The sequence below is a fragment of the Somniosus microcephalus genome, chromosome 6 (genome assembly GCF_052327205.1).
Source record: "Somniosus microcephalus isolate GS21.2 chromosome 6, FLI_Smic_1.0, whole genome shotgun sequence".
Taxonomy (NCBI): Eukaryota; Metazoa; Chordata; class Chondrichthyes; order Squaliformes; family Somniosidae; genus Somniosus; species Somniosus microcephalus.
In genome coordinates this window covers 28,184,424-28,201,303 of record NC_140992.1, presented here as the reverse complement: position 1 = coordinate 28,201,303, position 16,880 = coordinate 28,184,424, and the positions used below count along the sequence as shown (strand labels likewise).

At 39.3% G+C, this 16,880-nt stretch overlaps 1 protein-coding gene across 7 annotated transcripts in view; it reads left to right on the top strand.

Moving 5' to 3' along the window:
- u2surp (U2 snRNP-associated SURP domain containing) overlaps positions 1-16,040 on the top strand; it is a 99,084-nt gene extending 83,044 nt beyond the window's left edge. For 4 of the 7 annotated variants that reach the window (XM_085989875.1, XM_085989872.1, XM_085989871.1 and 1 more), the window contains 10 exons: positions 983-1,117; positions 1,324-1,395; positions 5,003-5,162; positions 7,729-7,824; positions 8,178-8,244; positions 8,882-9,065; positions 9,178-9,288; positions 11,314-11,447; positions 13,129-13,293; positions 15,472-16,040. In XM_085989875.1, the coding sequence (XP_085846001.1) occupies positions 983-1,117; positions 1,324-1,395; positions 5,003-5,162; positions 7,729-7,824; positions 8,178-8,244; positions 8,882-9,065; positions 9,178-9,288; positions 11,314-11,447; positions 13,129-13,293; positions 15,472-15,610 (1,263 nt within the window). In that variant the 3' untranslated portion in view covers positions 15,611-16,040. The remainder of the gene's footprint in view (positions 1-982; positions 1,118-1,323; positions 1,396-5,002; positions 5,163-7,728; positions 7,825-8,177; positions 8,245-8,881; positions 9,066-9,177; positions 9,289-11,313; positions 11,448-13,128; positions 13,294-15,471) is intronic. The other 3 variants (XM_085989877.1, XM_085989874.1, XM_085989873.1) reach the window with 1 other exon arrangement.
- Positions 16,041-16,880: the final 840 nt, after the last annotated feature.

The following is a 16,880-nucleotide window of genomic DNA, read 5'->3' as shown; positions in this document are numbered from 1 at the left end:
CTGCTCCTACTTCTTATGTTCTTATGTAGCTAAACAATATAAACGATAATTGCAAGGTCTTCCCGGATGGCTGAACAAGTTTATCCAATGAATAGCAACCATACAGACCTGGAAAGTCCAAGGTTTGATCCTGGCCTGTGTTAATTTAAATGACCTCAACCAGGTCTGCAGTAGGGGGCCATACAATATGCCTTCGCACCCTTGGGTTAGCGAGGGAAAAATCAGCCGTGGTTCCTGCTTCTGCTCACTAATCAGTGACCCATACAGGAATGTAAGGGTGTGTGAATGTAGGGTGATGAAAGGGTAGGGCCCAATCACATGTGTCCCATGATTAAATGGGCCGCTGCTGCTTCTGGCGATCCCTGTCGAGGCTTAAGCATGAATAAAGGCCACTTGGATGAGGTGCTGAAGAGTGACCAGTGCTTGTGGAACTGTATTCCACCAAAGGAATTCAACGTGTGGAAATAAATGAGCATAAGGATCTCCTTGAAGGCTTTGGGATTAAGGCAACGCTAATTTGAGTATTTTAATTGTGCTTAACACTGAGGAAATTAACACTGCACTGGAGAGGGCCGAGAAACAAAAAATAAACGAGCTGGTACTGAATGGACAGAGCAAAGTTCAACAAAAAGAAATGAAAAGATGTAATGAATTAGTGTGAAGCGAACAAGGCAACAGACAGAAAATGAACAAGAAAAATGAAACTAAAGTATTTAGATTAATGTAAATAATAAAAGTGAAAGTCCAAATCTTTTTGAATGGTAAGAGGAAAAATAAATACAAGTGGGAAGGGTGTAAATGCAGGAAATGGTATTTTAAAAGATTACGTTCTAGTAACAGGCTACAGAAAGCCTGACAATTTTAAAAGTATAAATTTTATTCATTTTTAATTAGCATTTTGTTAAACTAGCTGACGAAAAGTCTGTTAGATGCTATAACTTGATGTTAGTAATATGTTGAAGTATTCCAATTTGTTTTACAGCAAAGAGTGATGGGTTGCTTTAGAGCATGGGAAGATTGGACAGTTTACCCTGACCCATTCCTCATTAAACTCCAAAATATCTTTCTTGGACTTGTAGATCTTGAGGAAGAAAGTAAAGAAGTCTGCAAACCCCAGGTATTTATGTATGATAAATGTAATCTTTTTTTAAGCTTTTAAAATTAAAAAAAAAAAATTGTATTATCTGTTGGTTGCTTTTTTTAAACGTGACTTTTATTACACTAGCTTGTTTTATTTGTGAGCAGGAGTTGTATTGAAATGTGTCAATGTTCTTTTGAGTTAGTTTATCATTCCTGTTGACACAATTCCTCATTAATCTCTAGAATACCTACCTTGGACTTGTGGATGTTGAAGAAATCAAAGAAGTTTCGAAACAACAGGTAGCTATCTACGTGGTAATTCATGTTTTATCTATGCTTTGTGTTTTTATAATAAGGTTTTATGTGCTGGTGTCTATTGTATTTCACAACTATTTTTGGAATTTTAATTGCCAAAGCTCATTTGCTTGATTTCCCCTTTTACTTTCTGGCTCATGTGTAGCACTACAAAGTTGCAAAGTATTTACAACACAGCAACAGTCCATTCGGCCCAATAGGCCCCTGTTGGTGTTTATGCTCCACACGAGCCTCCTCCCACCCCTCTCATCTGACCCTATCAACATCTGCTTCTATTCCTTTCTTCATCATGTGCTTATCTAGCTTCCCCTTGAATGTATCTGTTATTCTCCTCAACTACTCCCTGTGGTAATGAGTTCCACATTCTAACCACTCTGGGTAAATAAGTTTCTCTTGAATTCCCTATTGGATTTATTAGTGACTATCTTCTATTTATGGCCCCCAGTTCTGGTCTCGGCAGCAAGTGGAAACATCTTCCCTATCAAACCCTTTCATAATCTTGAAGACCTCTTATCAGGTCACCCCTCAGTCTTTTTTCCAGAGGAAAGAGCCCCAGCCTGTTCAATCTTTGCTATGGGTATAACCTCTCAGTTCTGGTACCATTCCAGTAAATCTTTTTTGCACCGTCTCCAATACCTCTATATCCTTTTCATAATATGAAGACCAGAACTGTTCACAGTACTCCCAAGTGGTCTAACCAAGGTTCTATACAAGTTCAACATAACTTCTCTGCTTTTCAATCCTATCCTTCTAGAAATGAACCCCAGTGCTTTGTTTGCTTTTTTTGCTTGTTTGCTCGTAAAGTGGGAGTTGCAATTTATGCCTAGATCTTTACGACTAGAATGTCCTGAAATGAAAAATGTCCACATCCAGATTAAGATTTGTATTTGAGCTGTTCACTCACTTTCATTATACAGTGATGCTGAATTAAGATAAGTGTTCAGGTATGAATTTATTGTTCATTGAAGAAGTGCAGCTGTTTTATATCTCTGAAATTATCAATCTTAATGTGCATGACTTATGGGAAAATAGATGTGCACTTGATGAGTTCTGCTATTACATCACACAACTCCATTAGGGAAAGTGGGTTACATATTTTGTGGTTATGGATTTGGAGATAAATATGTGGATCAGGGAACATTTTGCATGTAAGCAATCTCTGTTTAAGTGATTTAAGTGTTGAATTGCGAATCCATAATACATCAGTATATACTCTAGTCTTTTTCCAATTTGTTTTCATGCTCATTGAGAGTGTCCTTGCTGGGTAAGAAAACTTATCCCATTTTAGGTGTTCTTTGAAGGGAATAAGCAACACAGATCAGGGGTAGCATGTGTAAATGCATAGTAAGACTTTATTGGGCCATTTTATTGAGCCAAATTCAATGCTAATCTTGGAAGAACAGCTATCCATGTGGCCAATCAGATTGCCAATTTTATACTGAATTGTGAGCTCTTTTTGTTTTGGACGTCTGCTTGACAAATCCATTGGTCACCTTGAAATTGTTGTGATTATAGTGTTGGATGTTGCTGTGGATGACCAAAAGATTCATGCACCATTACAGTAAAACGACAAAAAAAATTCATAGCTGATCAATTTCGATTGCTTTATTGAAAACAGTAGCCCGGATTTTGCTCTTGGCGGTGAAGGAACGGTTTTCGCCATTCACCTCATGTACAGTTGTCCAGAGACTTTGCGGGCTTGTCGGCAGAGATTTCCACTAATCCAGCATCTGTTTCAGTGCAGTGTCATCTCCAGGGGATCTGTAGAGTCAGTGAAGAGGGAAAGCAACAGTGAGGCTCTTCAACCAATTAGATTGAAGCATCCTTACCGAGACGCACAGACTGCAAACCAGAAAATAAAAATTACCTTTAAATTATGTACAGGAAGCAAAATAAAGATTGGGAAATACAGATAGGATTAAGGGAAAGAGATAAGAGACAGACAGAAAAAGTAAAAAAAAAAAAAAAAAAAAAATTTTTTTAATCTGCAACATTAATTTTCTTCTGAGGGAATGAGACTCCACACTTATGAAATTAATTTTTCAGGGTTAGAGAGGTTGTACAGCAGTAATCGTCACTTATTATGCCATTAAAAAAAATTCGCTTACTCCTGACTGCACTAGCCCTAACTTTTTCAGCTGTCTTTAGTGTGGAACCACTGGGTAAGTACCCCAGGTTCAGGTCATTCGTGGTTTCAGTGCTGAGTCTATCGGCACCCTGTGGAGGAGCAGGGTATCTCTGACAGCAACTTCTCTATTTCCTCATTTAACTACGTTTGTCCGGATGCCAGAAGTCGTCAGATTTACCCTGTAATAACGGCGAGCGCTGATGTTATTAATGCAAAATCTGGGCCAGTGTAATTTTCATGCTATTTATTTCAGAATTTTTAGTTTTATACATTTCAGTCTAAGTTAAGTATCCATTGCTATTTATCTCTCCTGGTGATTCACTAATTATATAGCCACGTATAGAGAAATGCACTGCTGTTACTTAATTGGTATTGGGTTCTCAAAATGCAGGCAGACCGGTCAAGAGAAGTAAGTCCTTTACTTTTACGTTTTGTAAGTTTTAGATGTGCATCTCTGTGGTCAAAAAAATTCAAACTGGTTTAATAAATCTGGCAGTATTTCATCAGAAGACTGTTGTATTTGGCAACCACAGTTTTGGAATTTTAGTTGCCAACACTTGTTTGGCAAGTTTCCAGATATAGCAATCGTGACTTGACCTCCAAGGTAATTTATTGGCTATGATGCATTTTGAGACATCCTGAGGAAGCAATAAAGTGCGACATAAATGTAAATTATTATTCTTCCACTCAAAAACACACACTGCACTTTACTATCTCAAAAAATTCCCCATTACTGTACCCCTTGAATTTTTTTCAAAGTGCTTTTGGTGGCCGCCTTTATTGTTCGCCTGCTCCATTCTGTGCTCCTAAAAATAGAATTTTAACAAATACAGAAAAAATAATTCTGAAGTCAAACAACTGGTAACATGTGAAAGTATCTTGAACAGATTTCCATTATGGAGGCTTTCCCCCTCTCCAGTCCAATCTTGGAATTTTAACTTTCAGCCAAACTTTGGGTCACAATGTTTTCTGTGCCTCTAATTAGAGGGATCAGTACACCTCAGTTGCAGACTTCCATACATGCACGGTCATAGTGCTTTCCCACCCTTGAGGGTGCATGGGTGGCCTCCATTATCTATGAGCAGCACCATGTGATCCATTAGTGTGTGTTTGTGTGTTATTTCTAAGTAAACACTGAGTTAGCACATGTATTCTATAAAGGATATTGTGGAGGAAATTGTAAGGTGCAATCAATCTAGCAACTTTAGATGGTATTCACAAACCACACTTGCATCATGATATCTGGATTTTTTTAGTTGGATTACAGCTGTATGTTACTTGGTGCATTTCCAGACTCTCTCTTCTTGGGTGGTCAATCCATTTCTCAAATGCCTCTGGAAAAAAGAATCAGTGCAGTTCCAGAAAGCAAAGAAAAAAAATTAAGTTTCATTTTTTATGTAATGTACAACTTACTGGCCCAGTTCTAATGTGTAATGACTGAGGTAGTTATGGTAATAATGTGGGTTATATGTTTGGTAGCCAGAGTCTGAAGAACTAGATGGAGCACCTGTTGAGGACGAACTTGATGGTGCCCCATTGGAGGATGTAGATGGAGTTCCAATTGATCTAAGCACTGGTCTAGATGATCTTGACGGTGTTCCTATGAAGGTGCTAGATGATGACCTTGATGGTGTTCCTAGTAAGTGGTTTTAATTTTGCATGCTGCTTGATTCACATATGTGAAACAGTTGATGCTATCCAATTCAGTTACCTTGGCTATACTTTATGTGTCTCATCTTGGTATAGATTGCTTTTAAAGTACTTGTGAGACGGGAGGACACGAGGGCGCATTAACTTTGTTGAAATTCTAGAGTGGCAGCAGATGGGCTTTGTCTGTGATTCCAAGATCTTGGCCATACCATTATGAAGAGGCACCAACTGCACATGACACTCATGGGCGGGATTATAGAAACTTACAGCACAGAAGGAGGCCATTTCGGCTGTCGTGCCTGTGCTGGCTCTTTGAAAGAGCAGTCATGCTTCGTCCCAAATCACCGCTTTTTGTCCGAAACGCTAAGTTCCTCACCCTCAAAAACCTGTCCAACTCCTTTTTAAAATTATTTAGGGAATCAGCTTCCACCACTTTTTCAGGTAGAGCGTTCCAGATCCTGACAACTTTGTGTAAAAACATTTCTCCTCACCCATTTAGATATTTTGCCAGTGATTTTAAATCTATGACCTCTGGTTATTGACCCACTCGCCAGAGGGAATAGTTTTTCTCTATCTACTCTATCAAAACCTCTATTAGGTCACCCTTCTCAAAGATCTTTCCTGAGGTGTGGTGCCCAGAATTGTCCACAATACTCCAGCTGAAGCCTAACAAGTGATTTATAAAGTTCTAGCATGATCGCTTTTCAAAATTGTGCCATTTATAATACAGGAAACTTTGTGCTATCTGGAAGTTGAATGTCCGGCAACTTTGATCTAACGGCAGAAATCAGCAGCTGTTTTGGTTAGGTTTTTTTTCTGCTTTTCACAGGCAGGCTCTGGAAAGCGTCTTTGTCGCTTAGCAACAGCTTCAGAGACGCTTCCAAGCCACGGGCCGAGTGTTTACAAGCTGCTGCTGAGCAACAGTGTTTGTGGTCAGATACTGCGATGAAAAGCTCCTATCTGATAACATTGACGCTGGTCTATCCGGAGCTTTTAAAAAAACGGCAGTAGCTCGGTCCCATGGGTGCCGGATAGCACAAAGTTTCCTGTATACTGTCTTTCCATGTTGCTCCTCCCAAAATGCATCACTTCACGCTTCTCTGGACTGAACTCCATCTGCCATGCCTCTGCCCATTTCACCATCCTGTCTGTCATCCTGAAGTATATAACTATCCTCACCACTATCTACTACTTTGCCAAGTTTTATATCATCTGCAAAATGTATAATGCTGCTCCCTACACTCTAGTCTAGGTCACTCATGAAAATTGAAAAGAGTAATGGACCTAAAACTGACCCTTGGGGAACACCACTGCAAACCACCTCCCAGTCTGAAAAACATCCATCTACCGCCGCCCTTCTTCCTATCACTGAAACAATTTTTTATCCATACTGCCGCTTCTCAATTCCATGGGCTTCCATCTTAACAAGCCACCTGTGGGGATGGGGGAAAAGATCTTGCAGGTTAACCCATATATCGCTGCCAATAAACTAATTTCATAGGATTGCATAGGATATATGGCACAGAAACAAGCCATTCGGCCTAACCAGTCCATGCCGGCGTTTATGCTCCACACGAGTCTCCTCCTGTCTTTCCTCATCTAACTCTGTCAGCATAACCCTCTATTCCCTTCTCCCTCATATGCTTGTCCAGCCTCCCCTTAAATGCATCTATACTATTCGCTTCAACCACTCCCTGTGGTAGCAAGTTCCACATTCTCAACACTCTTTGGGTAAAGAAGTTTCTTCTGAATTCCCTGTTGGGTTTCTTGGTGACTATCTTATATTGATGGCTTCTAGTTATGCTCTTCCCCACAAGTGGAAACACTCTCTCTGTATCCACTCCATCAAAACCTTTCATAATTTTAACGACCTCTATTAGGTCACCCCATAGCCTTTTTTCAAGAGAAAATTGACCCAGCCTGTTCATCGTTTCCTGATCTGTATACACACGCACTTCTGGTATCATCCTTGTAAATCTTCTCTGCACCCTCTCCAATGCCTCCACATCCCTCCTATAATATGGCGACCAGAACTGCGCGCAGTACTGTGGACTAACCAAGGTTCGATACAGGTTTAGCATAACTTCCCTGCTTTTCAATTCTATCCCTCTAGAAATGTCATTTAAAGTATATATCTCATCATGGCTGCAGGTTGAGGACTGGAGCAGGTTCCCTACCTTTCCTTGGCTGAGGGTTTTGAGAGCTGGAAAAGGATCAAATTTTTGTACCTTGTGTTTTCATGAATACTTCATTGTGTACTAATATAAATTCTTAATTCTTTTACAAATATCACGTGGGCTATTCTTCCTTACATTTGGAAGGATGGTTGACAAATGCCCAAGTTTCCTAATAATCAACTGTAATTTAAATTCTGAACAACTTGTGATTTACATCAGTTTTAATTCCCCCAGTGATGTCACATTAACTCTGTGAAACATCTTGACTTCCAGGGGAAGAAACGAAGAAAAAACTCCCGTGTTAGTGTATGTTAATTAAAAAGTGTCTAATATTGGGGATGTGGATGGCCAAACTAACTGTCTCAAATTTTTTGTCAGTTGATGGCCTTGAAGACTCCAAGAAGTTTCAGTCAGTTTTTAAAGTTGCTCCATCGAAATGGGAAGCAGTAGATGAAGCAGAATTAGAATCACAAGGTAAGCTGCAAATAAGTGATTAGATGTTAACTTAGTATTTTTCTAGTATGCACACAGCTCGATACATGTTTTATTCAGCAGTAAACCAGATTATAATCCTCTGGCTCAAATTGTAATGCTGAGCTTATACAAGTTTTGGTTTTGGCGTGAACAAGCTATAACGGATGACTAGCTGCTATCAGACAAACTGAATTTACCCGAGACTTCTAAATTCTGTAATTGGAAATAAACTCATCAAATGTTCTGCTAATCGTCTAATGCTTTTGGCAGATGTTTATTAAATTCTAATACTTTAATGAACTGAGTTTATTGGTAGTTATTGCATTGAGTAACACAGTATACTTTTCTCCAAGCTGTTACAACTTCAAAATGGGAGCTTTTTGACCAACCTACTGAATCGGAAGAGGATGAACAACCCGCGTATGTTGATATTCTGACTTGCCGTAATAATGCAGGATGCGCAACCAGGGACAGTTAAAAAGAATATATATATTTCAGAAATTAGGAAGTAATTAAATCATGAATGATTCATGAAAACCTCAGTGAAACAAACACTTCTCTATTGCGTATTGTATTTATGCAGCTGGTGTTAATGGTTTTATTTAGGCTGTACCATTAAATCAAAGGAAAAGTACATAAATGGAGGATGCTTTAACACTCCTCATTATGTTTTTTGAGCCATGTGAACCCCAAGTATGACTACTAGTGAGGTATGAAATTGTGACTATAAAGTTTGTCAGCTTTGTCCTTTGCCTCTACAGAAAGATATGCTGCTTGCTATCCCAACATGATGTTGTACAACCATAATTTAAAAAATCTCAACACAGTGGATTTATACCAACAATCAGAGTGCAAACTTGTTTAAATCACTGTTATTGCAACATGTTGGTGTCAATCAAAATTGATTTACTTCCACACCAGTTGTATAAATGACAGGAATTTGTGAATGAGTGATTCCTGGTGGCCTTATTGGAATTTAAAGCACATTCTTGTTTTGCAGTGACTCGAGATTTATTTTTGATGACTATGAGAATGGGAAATTGTTTGTAATTAACAGGGACAGTACATTAAAGGAAAGCGATGATGACGACGATGATGATGATATTGACGATCAAATGCTTAGGTCAGAGGAGCTGCTTTATTTTTCTAACCCAGTAAAAGAAGAAACGGTGGACCCCAAGCCCATTCTTAAGTATTCAGAAATGTCTGAAGAAAAGCGAGCAAAGCTTCGAGAAATAGAGGTGCAAATATTCCCTGTGTTGTGACAATCTTCTTTTAGCAAAATCATTTTGGGCTGTTTTTTAATTGTAAATGTGCTTGTATCTGAAAATAAACTAGACTTTTTTTTCTAAGCTTAAGGTAATGAAGTTCCAGGATGAGTTAGAATCTGGCAAAAGGCCTAAAAAGGCAGGTCAGACCATGCAAGAGCAAGTGGAACATTATAGAGACAAACTGCTTCAGAGGGTGAGTGCAGCATATTCTGATTAACTTGTGCTAAATAGATTCTGTTCCTTATTGCTTCACTTGATTGAGTTTGATTTGTCTTGCTCATAAGACTATTATTAAACTAATGAGTGTAATTATAAATGAAGATAGTGAGGTTGCCAGTTTGCTGATATTCTGGCACCTGCAAGGATCATTTCATTTGCTGATTTATTTGTTATCTTTTAATATCCGTAAACTATTTTAAAATGCACAAATTGGCTCTGGTACACAGTAAAAATATAATTATTCCATTTCTGTCCTGTAGCCCAGAAAATAACACTATCAGCTGATTTGATTGCAGCCTTGGTCTAGTGGTGGTTTGCATTTGGCAAAACTTCTGTTGGCACAGCATAATGGAGCTCTGCGCACCAGAGAGCATGATTTGAGGTGTTGCCACTCTCCCCTCCCCTGGCCATACATGAAATTCCCCACCTCAACTGTGTCTGAGGAGGGGTGCAGGGGAGAGAGAGCGTTGTTGCGCGTAATTCTCCATACCTGTAACTGGCCAGCTATAGAGCAGCATTGATGGAAGCAGGTTGTATGATTGTGCACCCTGATCTACCATACCCAAATTATGTTCCATATATGCCTTCTAAAATCTCATTCAAATGGTCATTATTCATGTCTGAGTCTTGATAGCGAATGTCAACAGGTGATTTATCATGAGGGCATCATAGACCACCCTGATCATTTCTTTGCCCAAAGTCCATAAAGGACTGGAAGATTGCAAATGTTACACCCTTGTTCAAAAAAGGGGAAAAGGATAAACCTGGCAATTACAGGCCAGTTGGTTTAACGGCAGTGGTGGGGAAGCTTTTAGAAACAGTTTTCCCCCAAATTGTTAACAGCCACGTGGACAAGCATGAACTAATAAAGGAGAGCCAGCGTGGATTTGTTAAGGGCAAATGTTGAGTAACTTGATTGAGTTTTTTGATGAGATAAGAGGGTTGGATGAGGTTAGTGCAGTTGATGTCGTGTACATGGACTTTCAAAAGGCGTTTTATAAAGTACCACATAGTAGGCTTGTTAGCAATTGAAGCTCTTGGGATAAAAGGGGCAGTAACAGCATGGATACAAAATTGGCTTCGGGATAGAAGAGAGTTGTGGTGCATGGCTGTTTTTCGGACTGGAGGGAGAATTTACAGTCGAGTTCCCCAAGGTGAAGCGCCTTGGGATGTTTTACAACATTAAAGGTGCTATATAAATACAAGTTGTTCAGTACTAGGACCACTGCTGTTTTTGATATGCATTAATGACTTGGGGGTACAGGGCACTATTTTGAAATTTGCAAACGACATAAAACAGGAAACTTTGGATTTACCAGCACCTAAATAACTGGAAATCTCGGTTAACCGGCAAAATTCAGGAGTAGGTTCAGGTAAGTTTTACTTCATATTATACTTGCCTTCCTCGATCTGTTGCTGCGCAAGGGTGTGGCTGCAGCTGTTGCTAAGCTACAGAGACGCTTGGAACTTGTGGCCATTGTTCTGAACCTGTTGCTAAGCAACAGGGTTTGTTGCTTTATACGGAGCTCTCATCTCTCCGTATCTTTTACTATAGCGTTCGGTTATCCGGAATTTTTGATGAACCGGCACCACGTCGGTCCCATCGGTGCCGGATAAAAAAAAGTTTCCTGAACTTGGAAGTGTAGTAAACAGCGAGGAAGATAGTAATAGACTTCCCTATCATTGTCCTAGCTGAGATCTGATAACTACACAGATTGGGAATCTTTTTCTATGTTGCTCAGCTGCTTCCTGGATAAACTTGCTGAGCAATTGGGGAAATCTGTGCTTACTTAGGGATCTTGGTTTTTTGAATTTCTAAATGAGCTACTTGATGCTTTAATATCTTAATATCAAATCTGCAACTAGTTAAATCCAAAAGTTGTTTCTAAGCGTAATGCTTCCCTCAGGGTGTTTTAACAGTTTGCTTTATTTTTGTGGGGAACTACTGTGTATTTTAATATTGTGACCTAAACATCAGCTGGTCTTTTTTTGCATTTAGGAGAAGGAGAAAGAACTGGAAAGAGAAAGGGAACGTGACAAAAAGGACAAAGAGAAAGATGTGATTAAATCAGAATTTCGTGTAAAAGATAGGAAAGAAAAAGAGAGCTCCTCGTCCCCCTCGAACAAAGAGAGGTATTGTTTTAGTGTCTAGCTTGCAGTTACAAGCAATACTCCCTTTCCTTTTTTTTGGTACGTGGACCCTTTAACTGGCTGCGCAGCCCATTCAAATTTTTGGGCATGCGCAGTTTTTTCCATTTAAAAGCTGGTAAACGGCCTGCGCGGAACCTCCAGTCCACCGTGCGGTTTAGCGGGAATGTTGGTTACAAGCATCTTAAATTATGCTTATCTAAAATGCACCCTATTTTAATTTGTTTTCCTTTTGATCTTGGAATGTGGGCAGTGCAGGCAAGGCTGCATTTATTGCCCATTTTCAGTTGCCAAGACATTCGTGGTGGACGGTTGCTGTGAATTTTTGCATTCCATTTAATTATCGGGGTTTTATGAATAAGATATGAAGTGTAATTATAGAGGATGGTTTCGATGTGGCTATGTTGAGATGTTCTTTCATCGACTGGAGTCAACCAGAAACCACTCACTTATGTGTTAAATGTGGGTAACTTTATAGGTTGTGTAATTATGGTTTCACATTACTAGCCACAAAGTATATTCTTCAAACAATAAATAATAAGACTAACACTTTTTAATTATATAAGCTTTAGATCTCACATTAAATGGATTCTTAATTATTTAGAGTTAGAGCAGTAATTAATGTTCCTGAGAGGGTCATCGAAACGTTTGGGAGATTGTACACTGCTGTTTGTATGCAGAGACTGACAAATGGAAGAGCATTGTACATCATTGTAGGCTACAGTCAACAAATATTGACAGCCTCTTGGAGACGCCCTGTCCTAACTTTAGAAAGGATGTCAGTTACCCAGAGGAAAATAATGCAATCGTCACAGAAATTGTCATCTTAGTATATGGCAATGGAAATACTTAGCCAGTCAGCCAACAAATACAGAAAATTCAGAAATCTGATCTTCTGGTTTCTCTAGAATCCTCTTGTGGATCCCAAGCCCTGTTTGAATATCTATGAAATTTCATTTTAGTTACAGGCTTCCTCATTCTCTGAGTTGCAATCTGGGTTTGACCTACAAATAGAACTAATAGGCTTAAAAGCTACCCATGTGCTGTATGGTTCATTAACCGTCCATGCAGGTCACATTGCTGCCTCCTCTGGTCAACCAAACCCAGATGATGACCAAATCTATGTTCCATATATAGCCCAATGGGGGAGGACACTAGGATGTTGAGGAAGGTCTTAAAGGGGTAGCTTCCCTAGATAATTTACATGTATTGAGGATTATCTTGTACTTAGATTGCTTAATTGAGAGAATGAGGAAGACTCAAGTTGTGTTGAATAAACTGTTATTCAGTACAGCAGATAAGTTAAGCTAAAGCATTATATACTAGGATGCAGACTAGATATTTGAAAGTTGCGTATTCATGATGGTGGATTATGCAAGTTCCATAGAAGCAGTGGGCTTTTTCTCACATTAGTTATTTTTTATGCAATATATCTGCTTACACATGTGAATGACCAGTCCCCTACTCAGGTGAGCCTCATTTGAAGTAGGAATCCTGAGGATGCAACTTTTTTATTTCTATTATCTGTACGTTTTACTATTTATTGCTGAATTGGGGTTGCTGTTATTTGACATGTTCCTGCAGCATAGAAAGTAAGCATGTGAAATGCTGAAACCTAGGCAACTGGTTCCAGTTCTAATTGTGTGATGTGTTGATGTTTTGATAGAAAGAGGAAACACAGTGCATCTGTCAGTCCTACTCGTATTGTCAGGCGTGTGAAGTCGCCATCACCGCGTTCAGAACGGTCAGATAGATCACGTACCAAAGAGAGTCCCCACACCAGGCCAACACATAAAGACACACCTAGAGATATAAATAAGAAGTCCAAAAGGTATGTTGTATGGTGGAGCCCATATTATGTGATGCTTTGTATTTCCTCTGTGTTTATTCATTGATGTGCTGAATGTTAGAACTGGGAATGCATTCCCTTTTTCCTACTTTTTATAACCCTTGGATATCTCAGATAAAGACCTCTTCTCCCTTGTGAGTCACTGTTGAATATAATTGGCCCTTTCTGGCCTGGAACTTGTCAGAGACAGGCCTCTGTGTGACTAATTTGGTTCTGTAGCTTTAATTAACTTAAACTGACACCAAAAGTCATTTCCTTTGGTTTAAACCAATCAAAACAATCACTCCTACTATTAAAGTGGATGATGAAAGGCTCAAGCGATAGAATGTAAGTAAAATATTTTAGAGAACAAGAATACAGGAGAGTTTTAGATTGGGTAGAAAAAAGTACAGTTAAGTTTAATAAAATTGATTTGAACAGAAAAGAGAAGTGGGGGGTGGAAAAAGACAATAGGTGGAGCAGAATTAATGTTAAAATTGGGCAATCTTTGTCATTAATGGTTAACATCACAGTAATCTATTCTGAGATTTGTTATTGGAATAGGATTCAGTGACACTGAGTTGAGATCTTAAAAAATTGGTTGGCAAGGGAAGATGGTAATTTCTCCGGCGTGTGTCCACATAAGATTTTCCGGTCACTGCTACTGTGACCATTTTGTGTATTTTATTTATCCTCTTTCCTCCGCCCCACCCCCCAACCCTCACCACCAGTTTTATTCCCCATTTCGTGAATGTGCTGTCTCATGCAGAGGTATGGTTTCACAGGCAGCAGATGGTTTCTGGTACCAGCTGTTCTTCAATGTTTCAAGTGAATCTGCAACTTGCTGAGTCAGGTGGCAGTGGCTTCCATTAACTGATAAAAGGCCATCAATTTATGATTTTTGCTGCAAAGTGAAAAGAATCGTGGAAGTGGATCTCTTAAGACATTGATTTTAAAAACCCTGGGAGCCTATTTAATAATTGAAGTTGATTTACTCCGTTATTATAAACCAATGGCTCTAATTGTAAACAGAGACAATCATTGAATACACAGATTTAAAAATCCCATCCAATAAGAACAGAATTGGACTTATCGGCCACTGTAAATAGGTTGCTCTAATTATAAGTGTGCAGCAGTTTCTCTTTTGCTAGCCTGATTTTCTTTGCTATGGTGCGTTTAACACCGCACCTTTGCACTTTAAAAAAAATGCCTGTTTCCCTGAAGATGTTAGCTCCTTGCTGGGTTCCAGTTGCATGGCACCTCCCCTATGGTACCTCACCCTTGTGAGCCTAGATGGTGAGTGTGAGCAGGCTATTCCACCATCAGAGCATCACATGGAGCCTGATCTTCTGCGTGTTTTCAGCAGGGGTAATGGAGGGTACTGAGGAGGAGGATTTTGTTCTCCCTAACCAAGGCCAATCGTAGCATCCATACTGATGCTCCAGATGACATCATTTTAGTGCAGATCAGGGATTGAACCTGGGACTTTCCCGGTTGGTGTGACTCAATTACCCACTGGATTGGGTGTTGTGGTAATTCTATGCGTACATGAAACATCCTTAAATGTGGGTATTGATCTTAGACCTGACCTTGTGTGTTCTCTGGTGAATTTCCCAAACCTATTACTGATAAATAAAAAGTCCATTTAAGCATTGTGCAACATCAATATTGTCTACTTCTATAAATATTTATTTTCTTTTTAAAGTGTATTGTCATTTTGTGGTCCACTCATCTCTGATGTTTGTGCACATTAAAATGTTTGATTTTCACTTTTAATTGTAATACATGTAGTAGCTTTCAACTTCTTATTGAGCTTGCTGCATTAAAGGTAATCCTCTCCACAGCCCTCTCTTAAGACCCTCCTTAAAACCCATCACTTTGACCAAGCTTTTAGTCTCATGTCCTACCCAACATTTCCTCCTTTGGCTCACGTCAATTGTTGTCTCTGCTGATTTTTTACATTAAAGATGCCGTAAAAATGCAAGTTGTTGTACTGATATACTGTACTGTAGTTTTGTGAAACTTTATGTCTCATACATATGCACAACACCTAATCTGTTGCATTTTAGCATATTTGTGTATAATATGTATGTTTTTAAGAAATTGAGTGACCGCTCCAGTTAAATTGTGGCAGAATGTGTTTTGATTAGTCAGTGATACATTTTTTACAATTTTGTGCAGATCCCGATCTGGCTCAAGGACGCCGAAAAGGTCCAAAAGATCTCGTTCTAGGACACCCAGAAAATCTTCCAAAAAATCTAGATCCCAGTCCAGATCTCCACATCGATCACACAAGAAATCCAAGAAGAGCAAACACTAGTGAACTGTCCATAACCTTTTTTTCTGTAATTTTAGTTTTGTCCTGTGCCTGAAACAAACTGTTGAGGAATATCATTCCTGGCTTTTTTTGAATGCACATATATTCATTATGAATATTCAACTCCAGTCAATCTGTGTGCTTTTTTGTATATGAAAGAATTTGACTTCTATAGTGCTATGACTTCATCATCCCCTAAACGCCCTGTTTGTAGATTGTGTAAAAACAGACCCCTTTACGTTAGATTTCTCATGAGGATCCTTGTATGTCTCTTCCACCAGCAGTAGCAGTGTTGTATTTGCGGAGGTGTATGAGGAAGCCTGAGCAGAAGTGTTATCCTTTTGTAATTTTTAACATTCAATGAGCGTTGAATAAAAATCAGTACAGAAAGTTACATAATTTCTTGTTTTATAATAAAGTAAATGCAATAATGTTTGAGCTATTCAACTGTTGATATTTTAAAGTGCATCATCCCTGGGCATTACACCATACAGCAAAATATGTTCATACAGCAGTGGGGCATTTGGCCTGGAACAGATATCTTGTTTCCTCAACTAGGCAGCATTTTAAAACTGCACACAAACATGCAGTCTTGTGTGGCTTGAGGAACATAGTACAGGAAACTTTGTGCTATCCGGCACCGACGGGACTGAGCTGTTGCCGTCCCATCAAAACTGCCGGACAAACCAGCGCTAATGTTGAAACATACGGAGATTTTGAGCTCCGTATCTGGCAACAAACCAGCTTCTAAACAGTCGGTCGTACCTTGCAAGCGTCTCTGTAGCTTAGCAACAGCTTCAGCGAGACCTTGCAGAGCCTGACAGGTTATTTTTCTTTTCGTTGCTTTTTTTTCACCAAACGAAACGGCTCCTGATTTTTGCCAGTGGCTCGAGCATTCCGGACAGTTAACCTCCGGATAAACCAAAGTTTCCTGTAACTGTTATAGAGCTACATCTTGGCTATAATAGCCAACCTATCTAAGCTGAGTATTTAGTCTGTGAATTAGAACTCCAACATCTTGTAAAATACAATGGCTGTGCTTATATGCTTTTTCCATTTTACACAAGTCACCTGTGGTTAGGACGGCCAAGTGTGCAAGCTTCAGTGCAGAGGCAGTCGATAGTATTGCTTCTGAAGCTGTGTTTGGGCAGGTACGGCAAGAGCCTGCAACACTTCAGGAAGAGTAAAAGGAAAAAGACAATGCTGGAAGTCTGAACTGGAAGCAGAAACCATGGGAAATACACAGCAAGACCATCAGCATCTGAACAGCTCT